The 17846-nt window shown below is 43.2% G+C and overlaps 1 protein-coding gene across 2 annotated transcripts in view; it reads left to right on the top strand.

The window, feature by feature from the left end:
• The window catches only part of LOC140741436 (all-trans-retinol 13,14-reductase-like), a 34850-nt gene that overhangs the window by 11984 nt on the left and 5020 nt on the right, over positions 1-17846 (top strand). The window contains exons 4-8 of one of the 2 annotated variants that reach the window (XM_073071614.1): positions 4789-4984; positions 6675-6872; positions 8362-8481; positions 9563-9701; positions 11311-11420. In XM_073071614.1, the coding sequence (XP_072927715.1) occupies positions 4789-4984; positions 6675-6872; positions 8362-8481; positions 9563-9701; positions 11311-11420 (763 nt within the window). The remainder of the gene's footprint in view (positions 1-4788; positions 4985-6674; positions 6873-8361; positions 8482-9562; positions 9702-11310; positions 11421-17846) is intronic. The other variant, XM_073071615.1, reaches the window with a different exon arrangement.

The raw sequence follows: 17846 nt of genomic DNA, 5'->3' as shown, positions 1-17846 counted from the left end.
GTCTGGTGGACCTGGCATGGATGCTACATCGCCTTCTCCCTGATGGGAGTGGGGCAAACAGTCCATGAGCAGGGTAGGCACTTCATGATGTTAGTGGCCCTTTTCTGTGTATTTGCCCTTGATGGTGTGGATGCTGGTGTGAGTGATGCATTGGGCAGGTTTGACTACCTGTTGTAGAGCCTTCTTGTTATGGTCTGGTCCATACTCCTTATTCCAGGCTTTCCGGTTTTCCCCAGTTTCTGGTGAGGCAGCTGATTCTCGTTTGGGCTGGCTTCATAAATAGCTTCAGGATTCAGCCTTGGGGGGCTGGATTGTTCCTGTCCAAACCCCCTATCTGTATCTCTTCCCTTTGCCTTCTGCCTGGAGCCTTGTCTTGCCTGGAACCCTTGCTTTCACTGCTGTCTAGTTCAACCACTGGAGCAAGGTATGGAACTGTCTTTTGTTGTTTTGAACTGTCTCTGTGTACACGCCTTCAGTAGATAGGTCTGGCTGTTTGCCGCTACCTTGTGTTCGGAACTGTCTCGTCGTATTCTGCAGTCTGTGTAATGAGTCCTGGCCCTACGTCCTGTACCCAAGGAGGGGTCCTGGCTCTGTGTTCCATGCTCCTGTCTCTCCCTCGACCAAGGCTCTGCATTCCTGTCTCTCCCTCGACCAAGGCTCTGCGTTCCTGTCTCTCCCTCGACCTAGGCTCTGCGTTCCTGTCTCTCCCTCGACCTAGGCTCTGCGTTCCTGTCTCTCCCTCGACCTAGGCTCTGCGTTCCTGTCTCTCCCTCGACCAAGTCAAGGCTTCGGGGTCTCATCCAGTCCTAACCACGCCCAAGAATCTTGTCCTGCCCAAGCCATGGCTTTGTGTTCTCGTCTCGTCCATGTGCCTCGCCCAGACCAGGAGTTCCTTGCCCAGCCCGGTGCTGGGGTTCCCTCGTCCTGTCCAGGAGTCTCACATCCAGTCCTGTGACTCTCCTCGTCCTGTAGCCATGTCTTGTCCTTGCTGAGTTCTGGAGTCCAAGCCTGAGTCAAGACCCAGTTTCTGGGTCCTTGCCCAGTCTCTGGATCGGAGTCCATACCCAAGCCTCGTTATGTCCTCGCCTAGTTCCGGGGTCCGAGCCTGAGTAAAGACTCAGATTCTGGGTCCTTGTCCAGTCTCTGGCTCGGAGTCCAAGCCCAGGCTCCTAGTTCCCAGTTCCATGTCCTGGTTCCGCTGTCCTAGTCAAGTCCTAACCCAGGCCCGGAATCCTTGTCTCATCCAGGGCCTGTATCATGTCCAGCGTCTTTCTTCCCCACTTCCCTTGCTTCCTTCTCACACCTAGTCCTGTTCCTGGTAGTTCAGTGTCTGTGTCTTGCATTTGGGTCCGCTCCCAACACCCCTTATGACACTTCCTGCCTGCTATAGTGCAGTTTCTGTACCATGCAGGGATGCAGCCTGTCAGGATGCTCTCTACTGTGCATCTGTAGAATGACCTGAGTATGGATGTGCAAAGTCCAGCTCTCTTCAGCTTCCTCAGAAAGTAGAGGCTTTGGTGAGATTTCTTGATTGTGTAGGATGTGTTCTGGAACTATGAGATATTGTGTGTGATGTGCACTCCCAGGAGTTTGAAACTGCTGTGTCACTGATGTAAAGCGGGGTGTGAGTGGAGCGAGTTCTCCTGAAGTCAATACCCATCTCCTTTGTCTTGTTGACATTGAGGAAAAGGTTATTTGCCTTGCACCATGCCTTGAGCTCTGGTGTAGGCTATCTCATCATTGTTGGTGATGAACCCCACCTCTGTCATGGCATCAACAAACTTGACAATGTGATTGCTCGGGTGTTTGGCCGTGCAGTCATGTGAATCATGTTTTGCATCAGTCCTCACTGTGGAAGGCACTAGCAGTATGCCAGAAACTTGAGTGTTAGAGGGCAGAAGTGAGTAAGGAGAAGGTGCTTGGGAAGTTGAAACGTCTGAAGGTAGTTAAATCACCTGGACCAGATGGACTGCACCCCAGGGTTCTGAAAGAGGCGGCTGAAGAGATTGTGGAGGCATTAGTAATGACCTTTTGAAGAATCACTGGATTCTGAAATGGTTCCGGAGGACTGGAAAACTGCAAATGTCACTCCACTCTTCAAGAGAGTGGAAAGCAGAAGAAAGGGAGTTATAGGCCAATTAGCCTGACCTCGGTGGTTGAGAAGATATTAGATTTGATTATAAATAGTGAGGTTTTGGGGGCACTTGGAGGCCAAAGTCAGCATGGTTTCCTTGAGGGGAAGATCCTGCCTAACAAATCTGTTGGAATTCTCTGAGGTAAGAACAGGCAGGATAGACATAGGAGAGTCAATGGATGTTGTAATCTTTGATTTTCAGAAGGCATTTGAAAAAGTGCCACACATTAAGTTGCTTAACAAGCTAAGAGCCCATGATATTACAGGAGAGATATGAGCATCGATAGAAGATTGTTGACTGGCAGGATACAAAGAGTGGGAATGAAGGGGGCCTATTCTGGTTGGCTGCCGGTGACTAGTGGGTTCCGGAGGGGTTGGTGCTGGGACCGCTTTTTTTATATTATACATCAATGATTTGGATGACGGAATTGATGGTGTTATGGCCAAGCTTGCAGATGATACAAAGATAGGTGGAGGGGCAGGTAGTGCTGAGGAAGCAGGGAGCCGGCAGAAGGACTTTGACATATTGGGAGAATGGGCAGATGGAATATAGTGTTAGGAAGTGTATGATCATGCATTTTAGTAGAAGGAATAAAGGCATAAAATATTTTCTAAATGGGGTGAAAATACAAAAATCTGAGGTGCAAAGGGACCTGGGGGTCTTTGATTAGGATTACCTAAAGATTAACTTGCAGAATGAGTTGGTGGTGAGGAAGACAAATGCAATGTTAGCATTCATTTTGAGATGACTAGAATATAAGAGCAAAGATGCTGAGGCTTTATAAGACATGGGTCAGACTGCACTTGGAGTATTGTGAGCAGTTTGGACTCCTTATCTAAGAAAAGATGTGCTGGCATTGGAGAAGATCCAGAGGAAGTTCATGAAAATAATTCCAGGAATGATAGCGTTAATATATGAGGAGCATTTGATAACTCTGGGCTATACTCACGGGAGCTTGGAAGAATGAGGAGGTATCTCATTAAAAGGCCTAGATAGAACTGGTTCTTTAAGGTTGTCATTGCCGGTGAAGGTAGTGGGGATAAGCTCCCAATGGCAAGAGCCTCAAATAGCCTCTGCTACCAAGTCCTGGCCTTCACATGTGGCTTAGCTACTAAATCCGGCAGAACCATTGCTATTGACAGGAGAAGGGGCAAAGGCACGTTACTGGCACCTTAAAACCAGTCGCTTTGGGCAGATTGGGCTCGTCAGCTGATCGAAGAGAAGGAAAACTCATCTAGGAGAAAGAAAACTTTGATCTCTAACCTCTACTGTCTTGTGGCCATACCCACTCATGGGGAAGGCTTCGGGAGTAAACCCTGAGGAAAAATCTGGAGCTGAACTCCCTGAGTGTTTAACACTGACCGGCAACTTCTGCGATGCCATTGATGCCAAACTGCCGTTCCTTTGAATTCATCAGCTGCGCGGAGAAGGGGAGCTTGCTTCATAGGCCACAACCTACTCCCCATATCACACTGCCCTGCCTTGCTTACTGGCTTGCGTATCATGTAGACATCTAGAAAGCAATATCCATGGTCAACTCTGACCAACAGGGCGCCTCAATTATAGAGTGAATGTGAAGTGGATGCTTCCTATAGTGGAGGAGTTTAGGACTAGAGGGCACGGCCTCAGAATAGAGGGATGTCCATTAGGAACAGAGATGAGAAGGAATTTCTTTAGTCAGACAGTAATAGCTGTGGAATTCATTGCCACAGATGGCTGTGGAGGTCAAGCCATTGGCTTTATTTAAAGTGGAGGTTGACAAGTTCTTAGTCAAAGGTAACGGGGAGAAGGCAGGAAAATGAGTTTGAGAGCCAAGATGGAATGGCAGAGCAGACTCGATGGACTGAATGACCTAATTCTGCTCCAATGTCTTATGGTCTTGTGTGCCAACTTTTAAATCTATTCTAAGATCAATCTACCCTTCCCTCCCACACAGTCCTCCATTTTTCTATCATCCATATGCCTATCTAAGAATTTCTTAAATGCCCCTAATGGATCTGCCTCTACCACCACCCCTGGCAGGGCGTTCCACACACCCATCTCTAACATCCCTCTTATACTTTGATCAATCACCTTCAACATATGCTCCCTCGTATTAGCCATTTCTGCCTTGGGAAAAGGTCTCTGGCTATCCACTTGATTTATGTCTCTTATCATCTTGTACACCACTATCAAGTCACCTCTCGTAAAGAAATTAATTTGTTTCATTTTTTGCTAGCTGTTAAGGGTTGCTGTATGTCAGAGAATGCAGGAACATTTTAAACAGCTGAATGTTTTAAAAACTTAAGGGAATTTTGGGGTTGGTTCAATGTGTAGTTTAAAGCTTTGTCACCACTCATGCTTCACCGCTGGAGTTTGGAAAGGCACAGGCCAGCAGGTGAGTACCTCTGCACTGGACCAAGTATGTTCAGGCACAAGGTGACTCCAGTTCAATTGTGGCAATCAGGCTCATGCCAGCGTGTTTTGACTCAATTAAAGGTACATAAGAAATATTCCAGCCAATGACTTGTTCAATGCACATCTAATTGAAGTTGTCTCACAGACAAGGAAGGTATAGTGGTCTTCTGTTCATTACATTGCTTCTAAATGTCCTAAGAATGTGACCGTAAAATTCCAAGAATAGTAAATGGGGTCATTTTTATTGACATTGCAGCAAGCTTCAAAACATGTACCCCTGATGGCTGTCCTGAAAATGATTCCCCTTCCATTGGCCAAATTTCTTGTCAGAACTGGCATTATCCATTGGATCTCCACTATATTCAAGGCGGCAAGCACAAGTGTTACTCATGTTGTTAATGAGCTGACAGAAAACCCAGATCTAAGAGCCGTCTTTAGCTATATGTTCACGGGTAAGAGAATGCTTTTATGTTCCACCGCACTCTCCGTGTCTGCTACAACTATAAGATCTCAGGAAAGAATAATTTGTGAAGTTATCACATTAGCCTATTAATGCCTCTCAGGTGCAGATTCAGTTGTCATCCTATATATATTTACAATTCATTTTGTTTTTATTCATCAGTGGATTTAGGAGCATGGCCAAACATTTTTTAAAAATTTCTTTCATTGTACATACTCAATGCTCTGGATCAGCAGATCTATCCTTGAGGTATTGTCCCATGTTCTGAAGTGAGCACTGCAGGTTTGCCCAACAATTCCTTATGAACTGTTATCCCTGGAACTGTGTAGCTGGCAAGGCCAGTTATTGTTGTCCCTCAATAATTTCCCTTGAATCAGAATCAGATTTATTATCACTGACATACTGTATGTCGTGAAATTTGTTCTTTTGTGGCAGCAGTACAGAACAATATGTAAAATATACTATAAATTACATTAAGAAATATATATGATCAATTTTAAAATGATAAAAAAAATAACTTTTGAATTGGCTTGTTTGACCATTTTACAGGGCAGTTAAAATCCAGCAACGTTGCTATTGATCTAAAGTCTCACGTTAGCCTTGACAAGATTAGGCACTGATAAATGTTTCTTGTTTATTATTAACAATAACATTTAATTTAAAGTTCTAGATTTTAATCTCTTTATATATGTACTTAATTACTTTCCCACTTCTGTGGGATTTGAAGTCAACTGTTCAGGCTAATTAACTGCATACGCAATAATTTATATATACTGTACGCTTCCTTACCCAATCAGACTCTGGTTTTGTCTCTGAGCTCTCCTGCTGTTAAATAACTTCTCCAAAGTTCTAGATGGGATTTTAGAGAGCATTATTACACCATGGTCCTTGTTCAGTAGATTTCAATTATAGATGATGATCTCCCAAAACAAAATAATTGCTTCATTTAGCTAATAGGAGCAGATTATCAATTTTATTAAAGCAATGAATCAGTCAATAGTAAGTTTGATTAAAAAAATAATTAATGCTTAGGATCTGTGCTGTGCAATGTTAGCAAACGAATGCTTGGATGTTTATATGTAAATGTGCCTCCAAGTAGTTAAAATGGTAGACAAGGTATCATTAAAACATGTTTTCTTTGATATTCATCCTGGTCAAAAGTGAAAAATGTGCTGTAGAGTAGCAGCTGCATTTTGAAAGTTTGAATTGAATTCAATTCAGTGAAACCAAATTTCAGAAACAGGCTAAAACATGTAGTAAAAACACAAAATGCTGGCAGAACTCAGCAGGCCAGACAGCATCTATGGGAGGGGGTAGTGACGACGTTTCGGGCCGAAACCCTTCATCAGGAGTAAAACATGTAGTAACTGCCAAATATCATGTTTGGTGATGTACATCAGGGGTGGATTTCCAGCCAGTTAAGAGTTCATACTAATGTCACGCAGAGAAATCATTATATTATATTTCTAAATATAATCATCTGAAGATGAGAAATCAATCAGCAAATCTTTTCTATAGATGTAAACTAAAATTCCAGTCAATTTGCAATTCTATTCTATTCTGGAGTTTAATATATGCTTGCAATGTTATGTTACTGGAGTAATGATTTCAGAAAGAACAAAATTATTGCATGAATATGCAGGTTATTTACGGGAGAAATCACAGTCACTTTGCCCTTCTAGGTGTTCCTCCCAAAGACACCAGCTTTGTAATGAATGCATTACTGGTACACCACTATAAGCGTGGAGCATGGTATCCCAAAGGAGGGTCCAGCCAGATTGCTTTTCATTGTATTCCAGTTATCCAGAGAGCAGGTGGAGCTGTTCTTGTGCGTGCTCGTGTGCAACAAATCTTAATTAGTGAAGATGGAAGAGCCTGTGGTGAGTTTAAAGCCAGACCTTTCTATTACCTCTTCTATGACCCTTCCTACACACACCAGAAGAACAATGTTGAAAGGTCTAGCTGGAGGATGTTTCTGACAGTGGAAAAGTCTAGGACCAGAGGGTACATCCTCAGAATACAAGGATGTCCCTTTAGAACAGAGATAAGGAAGAATTTATTGAGCCAGTGAGTGGTGGATCTGTGGAATTCATTACCACAGATGGCTGTGGAGGCCAAGTCATTAGGTACATTTGAAGCGAAGGTTGATAGGTTCTTGATTAGTAAAGGTGTCAGATTTTACAGGAAGAAGGCAGGAGAATGGGGTTGAGAAGGAAGATAAATCAGTCATGATTGAATGGCAGAGCAGACTCAATGGGCTGAAAGGCCTAATTCTGTACCTATCTCTTATGATCTATATCATATGGTCTTATGGTCTAATGTAGTCTTCATGAATCCAAGTGTATTAAATGGCCTACTTACCTTTGGTCCTATCAACTGGACAATTCCTTCTTCATCTCAGAAATACTTACATTTCATCTGGAGGCTGTCCTGCTCAAATTGACAGCTTTTCACTCGCATGAGAAATTGATACAAATACTAAGAAAGCAACTCTGATTTTCACTTTGGAAGTCCAAAACCTGACCATTTTATCATTGGTATTTCTACTCCTTATCCTTGACTTTTTTTTAAATATTGAGTAGACAGAAACATGGATTCTCCTGGTACTTTGCTCAAAGGCTGACTTTTCAGCCTGAAATACAGCTGTCAGAGCGGAGAAACATATCCATGAGAGGGAATATTAGGAAAAGTTAAATCTTTTAAATTATCATGTTTAAAGGAAAAACTTGAATGATATTGAGCAGTTTGGTAAAAGAGAAAAGTTACTCTATACCCTGTAAGTTTATAGTGTAAGATACTTGAGAACTTGACATTGAGAAATCCCCCTTGATCAAGTTGCTGTGTAGATTTATAGAGAGAACATCGGAGCGGTACTGAAAAAGACCATCTGTTTTTCCAGTACTGCTGAAGGGTCAACTGTTTACTCTTTTCCATAGATGCTGACTGGCCACCTAAGTTCCTCCAGCATTTTGTGTGTGTGTTGCAGGCACTTATTTGGAAGTGTTTGCCACAGACAATGTAAAAATAAATGAAAATAGAGGCATTAATTGCATCAGATTAAATGGACATAATGGAAAGATTTTATTTCCTTAATCCATTTTTATTCTGTTAATGGCTGCCCATCTGCGCTGTTGGAAGGTCAGGTCTTCTGATTTCTCAGAAAATTCACATCAACAATCTCATATGCACTTAGAGTTTTCATCTACATGGCTAATATCGATCAAGAATTTGAGATACAGAAGACTATAAATTGCAGTTTTCATTATAGTTGATCTCTTCATCCTTGCAGAATTTAATTTTAAAGAAAATAATATCAACAGCTATAATATTTTTGTGAGTTTGATTTACTATAACCATAAATTCTTGTAGGTGTGGTCGTCAACAAAGGGCAAGGGGAAATATGTATTTCTGCACCCTCGGTGATCTCTGATGCTGGAATATACAACACCTATGAGCATCTTTTACCAAAAGAAATCCAAGCCAAACCTGGTAAGAAGATAAGCTACTTTATCACCTGTGGCAAGCACATCTTATTGCATTTTCTTCCCCTGGAATATCTATACTTATCATCTCTGCAGCATGAGACTGATAAACAGCCAACCTTTATACCTTAATTATCATTTATAAGCAAATTTCTTAGCACTGGAAGGTCCAGACTCTCTCCTGCATGTACTGTAGCTGTGTCCCACTGGACATTTCCTGACTGTGTCCCACCATTAGAATCTCCATAGGAGTCCGACAGTGGAACAGGAGCTTGCTGCCATTCCTCAGCACTAGGCAATCTACTGCCTCTTTCTACTCCAAAATAGACCTGATCCAGCATCTGCAAATCTATGTATTTAAATGGAAATTGTATAGCTGTGAAGAAGAGAGCTAAGAATGAAATAAGATACATTATTAATTGTTTGTCTTTGCCTTTTAAAAAAAATTCAGAGTATTTTATTTAGGAGATTTTTGTAAAGAAAGAATTTTTTTAATTTCCCGATTGCTTATGTTATTATTAGTTGTCTCTAAATGTTGGTCAATGTTAAGGACGTTCAGAAACATTGAGAAGTCATGCACCCTTGACATCCAATAACGACTGTGATAAGACTTTGCTGAGTGTCACAGATTTCTTGAGGAGTTTTGTGGGCAGCAACACACACAAGATGCTGGCGTAGTTCAGCCGGATCAGACAGGATCTACGGAGGGAAATGAACAGTCGACATTTTGGGCCCAGACCCTTCATCAGGACTGGAAAGGAAAGAGGCAGAGATGTCGACTGTTCATTTCCCTCCACTGATGCTGCCTGACCTGCTGAGTTCCTCCAGCATTTTGTGTGTGCTATCCAGGATTTCCAACATCTGCAAAATTTCCTTTGTCTCAGTTTTGTGGGCAGGGCTTGGTTTAATGCACTGAAGGAATTGGTCGCACCAGTTAAGGTCCTGCCAGTGCTCAGTGCCTCACTTCAAGATGGACCTTGCCAGCAAGATCCACCATACGGTCTTGGAGCAGGTAAGCACAGGATACAGGAGTATGGGTGTCAGGCTCCACCCATGAATGCTGATCAGTATCTTTTTACCTCATGTAGCCATTCAGTCACAACTTGACATGGTGCAGCACAGCATGGGATCATTCCTTGTATTCGTTGGTCTCAAAGGTACAAAAGAAGAGTTAGGATTGAAGGCAACCAATTATTGGATTTATCGAAATAACAACTTGGATGAGCTGTAAGTCATTACAATATCCAGCTATGTCAGTCCCGATGCCAGTAAATTAAGTTCGTGCAAGGTTGAGGGAAAGTGATAGTGGGGGGTTGTGCTGGGGAATGCAACATTATTTTGCAGTGTACACCAGTGTTGACTACAAATATGCCCATAAAAACAGCACTTGTAAAGGCATTCCCACCCCAAAATTTCAAGTCCAACACTCAGCAGTTTCAGTTCCTATACCTAGAATTTCTTTCCTAAAACGTATTGTATCTCTACCCTTTTCTTCCCCCTTTCAGCCTTTCTGCATCATCTCCAAAGGTTTGGATTTTCCTGAGAACTGCTAGCAGTTCCCCATATAATTCCTGGAGGTTCATGATTCCTATCTTAGCATGTGTGGATATAATAAGCCCCTAACTATCAGAGTTGGTCATTCTAATTTTACTCTAAAGTTAATCAGCAACTGAGTAATGCCATCCTATAATTTCCCATAGCTCTGGTGGGGAATTCGTTGGACCTGCACATTATTTTGCAGGGAGGCAGGGTTGTGAGGGAAGGAGGTATATTATGGGTAATTTATATTTTTTTGAATTAACTTAAATGTAATTAATTATTTAAGTGCATTTTGTGTTTAAAGTTTCATTTTAAATTATAATATAGTTTATTAGTGTGATTCAAACTCTTTGATAGTATTAACAAAATGTTCACCTGAAAATAACATGGCACAATAGAGTGCCTAAACATTTCATCAATGGGTGACCCTTTGTCCTATGGTCCTCACCAACCAGGTCACAGGTATCTTGCCTTGAAGTTCCCTTCACACATGAAGTTGGTGGGTGGGAACAACTAACATGGAGAGATCACCATGTCCACTTGCTTCTTTTCTGTCTATCTTAACAGCCTCATTCCTATATTACTACATGATTCCATAAACAATTCCATTACATACACAACTCTGGAATCCACCCCAACATAAATATTCCCTTCATTGTCTCTACCTCCCCCCCCCCCCACCCCATCACTTAAAATTAATTTGTTTTCTCCATTTTCTGGCTTTAATAAGAAGAGCACTGATCTGAAACATTTCTTTATGCCCCTCTTCAAAGATGCTGCCTGGCCTGTTGAACATGTATGACATTTGCTGTTTATGTTTCAGATGTCCAGCGTACTCCTTTCTGTTTCAGAGAAGGTATAACTAGGCGTCAGACCTCTAACTTTCCTCATTGAAAATAAGTGGAACCACTTTACCTGAAATCACAAGCATTTCCAAAGCCATTCTGAAAATGATTAAATGTATTGGATAAAGGGCTCGATAGGGCACCATCATAGCACAGTGGCTAGTATGATGCTATTACAGCTCAGAGTGATCTGGAGTTCAATTCCGGTGCCATTCTGTGAGGAGTCTCTGTACATCCTCCTCATAGAATGTGTGGGTTTCTCCCTTCTTCTCACAGTCCAAAGCCATACTGGGTAGGTTCACTGGCCGTTGTAAATTGTCCCGTGATTTGGTCAGGGTTAATCGGGTTTGTCAGACGGCACGGGTCGAGGGGTCTGAAGGGCCTACTCCGCGCAGTATCGCTAAGTAAAATATTGAAATATTGTCTCTCTATTCCTGAGTTGTATGTTTCAGAATGAGCTACACTATTTCAGCAAGCAAGGAGGAATTTATCAAATCTATTCCGATGTTATTCATTACCTTTCCATCTGCCAAGGATTTCACCTGGAAGGAACGACATCCAGGTAATTACCAGCAATGTGTGCTGAGGAAATTATGCAGACAAACAGAGCATGAGACCCATTAAATAATCATTAAGTATTTGAAGGATATATCGATAGTTATGGATATGTACACACAGTGGCCACTTCATTCGGTGCACCTGTACACCTGCTCGTTAATGCAAATATCTGATCAGCCAATCATGGGGCAGCAACTCAATGCATAAAAGCACACAGACACGGTCAAGAGGTTCATTTGTTGTTCAGACGAAACATCAGAATGGGGAAAAAGTATGATCTAAGTGACTTTGACCATGGAATGATTGCTGATGCCAGGCAGAGTGGTTGAAGTATCTGAGACTGCCAATTTCCTGCGATTTTCGTGCACAACAGTCTCTAAAGTTTACAGAGAATACTGCGAAAAACAAAACAGAACATCCAGTGAGTGGGCGAAAATACCTTGTCAATGAGAGAGGTCAGAGAAGAAAGGTCATACTGGTTCAAGCTGACAGTAACTCAAATAACCACATGTTATAACCGTGGTGTGTGGAAGAGCATCTCCAAATGCACAACACAATGAACCTTGAAGTGGATAGGTTATGACAACAGAAAACCATAAACATACACTCAGTGGCAACTTTACTAGGTATGGGAGGCACCTCATAAAGTGGCCACTGAGTGTGTATTGAACAAACCTTTCTTGTGCATAGTAGAGAGACATCTACTCTCCCAAAACATGAGGCTCACTTTATGTACGGTAGTTTGTAAAATTCTTACTGGCTACATTTAGGCTGCTGTAGTCTTTTCAGGGCTTGCTTAAGGAAGCTTTTATACAATCATAAAATTTTATGTTGATTTTACCTTTCTCCCTATTGCATGCCCTCCTATTGAGGAAAGGTTACACTGACACTGCAGTGCTCTTTAAGCATACAAAGTCTTCATTTTGCCATGCCAAGCTTCAGGGAAAAGGTTATTCTGAACTGTCTGGGCTGTCTGGTGAGTTTCCATAATGATAGGCTTGGCCCCAGTCTGGGGCAATCAGTTCTACATACTGAGCAACATGAGCAGGGTTCTTCTAGTTATCTGCTTCCATCTTATTATTCACTGTATTAGAACATTGGCTCATTTCAGCTGGGTCTAGAGCATGGTCTTTGTCCTTCGACCACATTAATCATGAATATCAACATATAACACTATCCTTGTATGGATGTTGTGCATGTAGAAGAGCAGCAATTATTTCACATTTATATCACTGACACGGGAGCAGCAGTGTGTCTGTGATGTCTCCTTCATATCTCAATTATTTGGTTTTCCACAACTTGTTTCAGGTGACCACAGTTTCAAATTGGAAAGATTTCAGCATTCCACTTAAGCAAGTTTTGAAGACTGTGTGTATTGAACAAGAGCAGGAACCTGGCCTGAATCCTGCAGAGCTTTTGAGGCCAAATGTGGTAATCCCCAGGGATCTGGGCGGATATCAGATGCTTCCTCACAGTATGGAGTTCAAAGACCTGTGATCTTTGGATCCACATATTGCAGTTACACAATTGCTTCACTGAACGGTTTTTTTATGTAGCCTTATCAAAGGAAGAGTGTGGTGTGTGAATGTAGACAGCCATTGAAATTTAAATGAAAATTTGAAATGCTATCTACATATTTATTTCTAAAATAATTTGTGTACATTTATGCAAAGTACCTTTATGACAAAATGATAATCAAAACAGTCATAGTGAGTGATCCCTCCAGATATTCTCCTGAGATCCACAGCATGACAGTAGCCTATTAGTTCAGTTGTGATGTAATCAAATGACAGAGGGTGATGACAGCAGCACATTCTTTAGAGCAAGACACTATCCCAGCTGTAGGGCTGGAGACTTGCACTCCAGAATTGGCCACACCTGAAACTAAGCAGTACAACACTGCGATTTGGCCAGGTATGCCCTGATCAAAAAAAAAAGAATAAATCCAATCCAACTAATTACTGCTTAATCAGTCTGCTCTCAATTAAGAGCAAAGTAATAGAAGTTGTCATCAATAGTCCTATCAAGTAGCATTTGCTCACCAGTAATCTACTCACTGATGCCCAATTTGGTTTTCACTGGAACCATTCAGCCTTGGCCTAAACAATTTTCCAGTCCTCCAGAACCATGCCCAAGTCCAATGATTCTTGAAAGATCATTACTAGTGCCTCCACAATCTCTTGCACTACATCTTTTGGAACCCTAGGATGCAGTTCATCTGGTCCGAGTGACTTATGCACCTTCCTCCCCTTCTTACCCCATCCCTTATTTATTTATGTCCTCTCCCTTTTTTCTCTCTTTCTGCCCATCACTCTTTGCCTATTCTCCATCTCCCTCTAGTGCTCCCCTCCCCCTTTCTTTCTCCTTAGGCCTCCCGTCCCATGATCCTTTCCCTTCTCCAGCTCTGTATCCCTTTTGTCAATCACCTTTCCAGCTCTTAGCTTCACCCCACCCTCTTCTGTCTTCTATTATTTCGGATTCCCCCCCACCCCACTTTCAAATCTCTTACTATCTTTTCTTTCAGTTAGTCCTGACGAAGGGTCTCGGCCCGAAACATCGACAGTGCTTCTTCCTATAGATGCTGCCTGGCCTGCTGTGTTCCACCAGCATTTTGAGATTAGTAATAATATCTCCTCCTTGCTGACGATCAACACTGGCGCACCTCAGGGGTGTGTGCTCTCTCTATAACCATGACTGTGTGGCTAGGCATAGCTCAAATACTATCTATTAATTTGATGATGATACAACCATTGTGGGTAGGATCTCAGATGGAGATGAGAGGGTGTACAGGAGCAAGCTATACCAGCTAGTTGAGTGGTGTTGTACCAACAACCTTGTACTCAACATCAGTAAGACGAAAGAGCTGATTGTGGACCTCAGAAAGGGGAGGACAAGGGAACATGAACCAATCCTCATAGAGGGATCAGAAGTGGAGAGAGTCAGCAATATCACGTTCCTGGGTGTCAAGATCTCTGAGGATCTAACCTTGTCCCAACATATCGATGCAGCTATAAAGAAAACAAGACACTAGCTATACTTCATTAAGAGTTTGAAAAGATTTGGTTTGTCTCCTAAAACACTCAAAAACTTCTATAGTTGTACCATGGAGTGCATTCTGACAGGCTGCATCACTGTCTGGTATGGAGGGGGAGTTGGGGGTGGGGCACGGTGCTACTGCACAGGACCAAAAGAAGCTATAGAAAGTTGTAAAATTAGTCAGCTCCATCTTGGGTCCATAGCCTCCATAGCATCCAAGACTTCTCCAAGGACCAGTGTCTCACAAAAGTGACATTCATTATTAAGGACCCCCATCACCCAGGACCTGCCCTTTTCTCACTGTTACCATCAGGTAGGAGGTACAGAAGCCTGAAGGCACACACTCAGTGATTCAGGAACAGCTTCTTCCCCTCTGCCATCTGATTCCTAAATGGACATTGAACCCTTGGACACTACCTCATCTTTTTAATATATATTATTTCTGTTTTTGCACTATTTTTTAATTTAACTGTATACATATATATACTTACTGTAATTGACTTACATGGTTATTTATTTATTACCTTTTTCTTTCTATATTATCATGTATTGCATTGTACTGCTGCTGCTAAGTTAACAAATTTCACAACACAGGCTGGTGATTAAAAAATCTGATTCTGATTCGGAATTTACCTTCCTATAGCATTATGGGAGTATCTTCATGAGAGGAGCTTTAAAGTTTAAAGAGAGCAATTGAGATGGACAATAAGTGCTGGCCATATCCAAAAAGAAAAAAGCAAAATAAAAACAAAATGAAGACAGGCATATTAAATTTGATTTTTATGTGGGGAGGAGGGATTCGGGAGTTGATGATCATGCTGCTGTTCTTTTCTTTCTTGGTTTCGTGGCTACCCAGAGAAGAAGAATTTCAGAGTTGTATACATTATATATAAATGTATAAATGAACCTTTGAAAATTCTAAAGAATATTGACTTCTTCGTCTAGCCTAATCTTCCCTCATGTGACAGTCCTGCCAACCCAGAAATCAGTATGGTAAACATTTACTACACTCCCTCTATAAGTGTAGCACTTTCTCGGGTAGCAGACCAAAACTTCAGACAATACTCCAGATGTGGTCTCACCAAGGTCTTCTATAATTTTAGTAAAACATCAGTGCTCCTTGCAATGAAAACCAATATACCACTGCCTTCTTAATGCAATCAGCTGCACTGACAATGACTGCTGTACAATAATATCAACATTTCCCAATCTATCACCATTTAAATAATATACAGCATTTCTGATTTTTAACCATGTCAGGAATTTCACATTTATTCATATTTTACTACATCTGCCCACTTACTCAAAATATCTAAATCATCTTAAAGTCTCTTTGCATCTTCCTTGGTATTTACTATCCCACCAATATCGTACTGTTGGCAAACTTCAGAATATTAAGTACACTTGCTGTGGTACCACACTGCTCACTGCTTGCCTGCCCCAAAAAATTACCACTTATTATTAGTCTCTGTTTTCTATCTGTCAACCAGTTCATTAATTCATACAAGTATACTATCCATAATCTCATGTACTTTAATTTTGCACACTCTCTGCTCATGTGAGACTTAATGCAAGGCCTTCTGAAAATGCCAATGTACTATATACAGTCATTCTTTCATATTAATTCTAACAGTAATATTCTCAAAAACATCCATTGGATGGTTAAACGCTATCTGGCTTTCATAAATCCATGATCGTTTCATCTAATCTCATTTATATTTTCTTAATGATCTGTTATTGAATCTTTCATAATAGACTCCAGCCTTTTCCCTGCCTGAAGTGCCAAGTGTTCTCTCTGTTTTAATGTTACCGTTACATCTGCCACCCTCCAGTTTTTGGGAGATGACAATATGTATCCATGGCTACCTCTGTCAGCACTCCAGGATGTAAGCCATCAAGCCCTGGCAGTGTATTGGCTTTCAGCCCTGTTAATTAATCATATATTGTAGCGGTGTGCTACATGCAGGGCTAAAATAACGACACGGAGTCGGTAAACTGCAGTTAAAGAAGATTTTATTCGAACTTCGCGGCCTCGCTTTAAAGCCTCCCTGATCCCGCCCTCCCCGGGCGCGGATGCTGTAGGGGGCACGTACTCACAATCCCCCGCAGGCTTTTCCCTTTGTTGGTGAAGCAGACTTGGCGCCCTTTTGGGACTGGCCTTTGTGCCGGCGCGCTGGCTATTTGTGAGCCGGTTCGAGTGCGCTAGGAAGTGGGTCGCCACATAACCCCCCCCCAGAACCGGCGATACACCTCCCAGTGTCCACAGTCTGGGCCGGACCCTGTTTGGGAGGTCGGCCCCTGCGCCGCGGTGCCGGGAACTCGACCGGTTGCGCCACGTCCACATGGGCCGGTTTGAGTCGGTCCACCGTGAAAACCTCCTCTCTCCCCCCAACGTCCAGCACGAACATGGACCCGTTGTTCCTGAGCACCGTAAATGGCCCCTCATAGGGCCGTTGCAGCTGTGGCCGATGCCCGCCCCTTCGTACAAACACAAACTTACAGTTCTGCAGGTCTTTGGGTACGCAGGTCGGGTTCTGCCCATGCTGCTAAGTGGGTACGGGGGCCAGGTTGCCGAGCCTCTTGCGTAGTCTGCCCAGGACTGCTGCGGGTCCTTCCTTGTGCCCCCTTGGGGCTGGTATGAACTCCCCAGGGATGACCAGGGGTGCACCGTACACCAACTCGGCCGACAAGGTGTGCAGATCGTCTTTGGGCGCCGTGCGGATGCCGAGTAGGACCCAGGGAAGCTCATCCACTCAGTTAGGCCCTTTCAGGCAGGCCATGAGAGCCAACTTTAGGTGACGGTGGAAACGCTCCACCAGGCTGTTCGACTGTGGGTGGTAGGCAGTTGTGTGGTGCAGCTGTGTCCCCAAAAGGCTGGCCATAGCTGACCACAGGCTGGAGGTGAACTGGGCGCCTCTGTCGGAGGTAATGTGGGCCGGTACACCAAAGCAAGATACCCAGGTGGCGATCAGTGCCCGGGCGCAAGATTCGGAGGTGGTGTCGGTGAGCGGGATTGCCTCTGGCCATCTTGTGAACTGGTCCATGATAGTGAGGAGGTGCCACGCTCCTCGCGACACTGGCAGTGGGCCCACGATATCCACATGAATGTGGTCGAAATGGGGTAGAACTGCTGCGGCAGAGCTTTGGTGTGCCGCTGCACCTTGGCCGTCTGGCAGTGCATGCATGTTCTGGCCCATTCACGGACCTGCTTGCGGAGTCAGTGCCAAACGGACCTGCTGGAGACCATCCAGACGGTTGACCTGATAGAGGGGTGCGCTAAGTTATGAATGGAGTCGGAAATGCGTCGCCGCCAGTTTGCCGGGACAACGGGGCGGGGTTGGCCGGTGGTGACGTCACAGAGTAGAGTCCTCTCACCTGGGCCTACGGGGAGGTC

The sequence above is a fragment of the Hemitrygon akajei genome, chromosome 18, assembly GCF_048418815.1.
Source record: "Hemitrygon akajei chromosome 18, sHemAka1.3, whole genome shotgun sequence".
Classification (NCBI taxonomy): domain Eukaryota; kingdom Metazoa; phylum Chordata; class Chondrichthyes; order Myliobatiformes; family Dasyatidae; genus Hemitrygon; species Hemitrygon akajei.
This window is presented reverse-complemented; position numbering and strand designations above follow the sequence as displayed.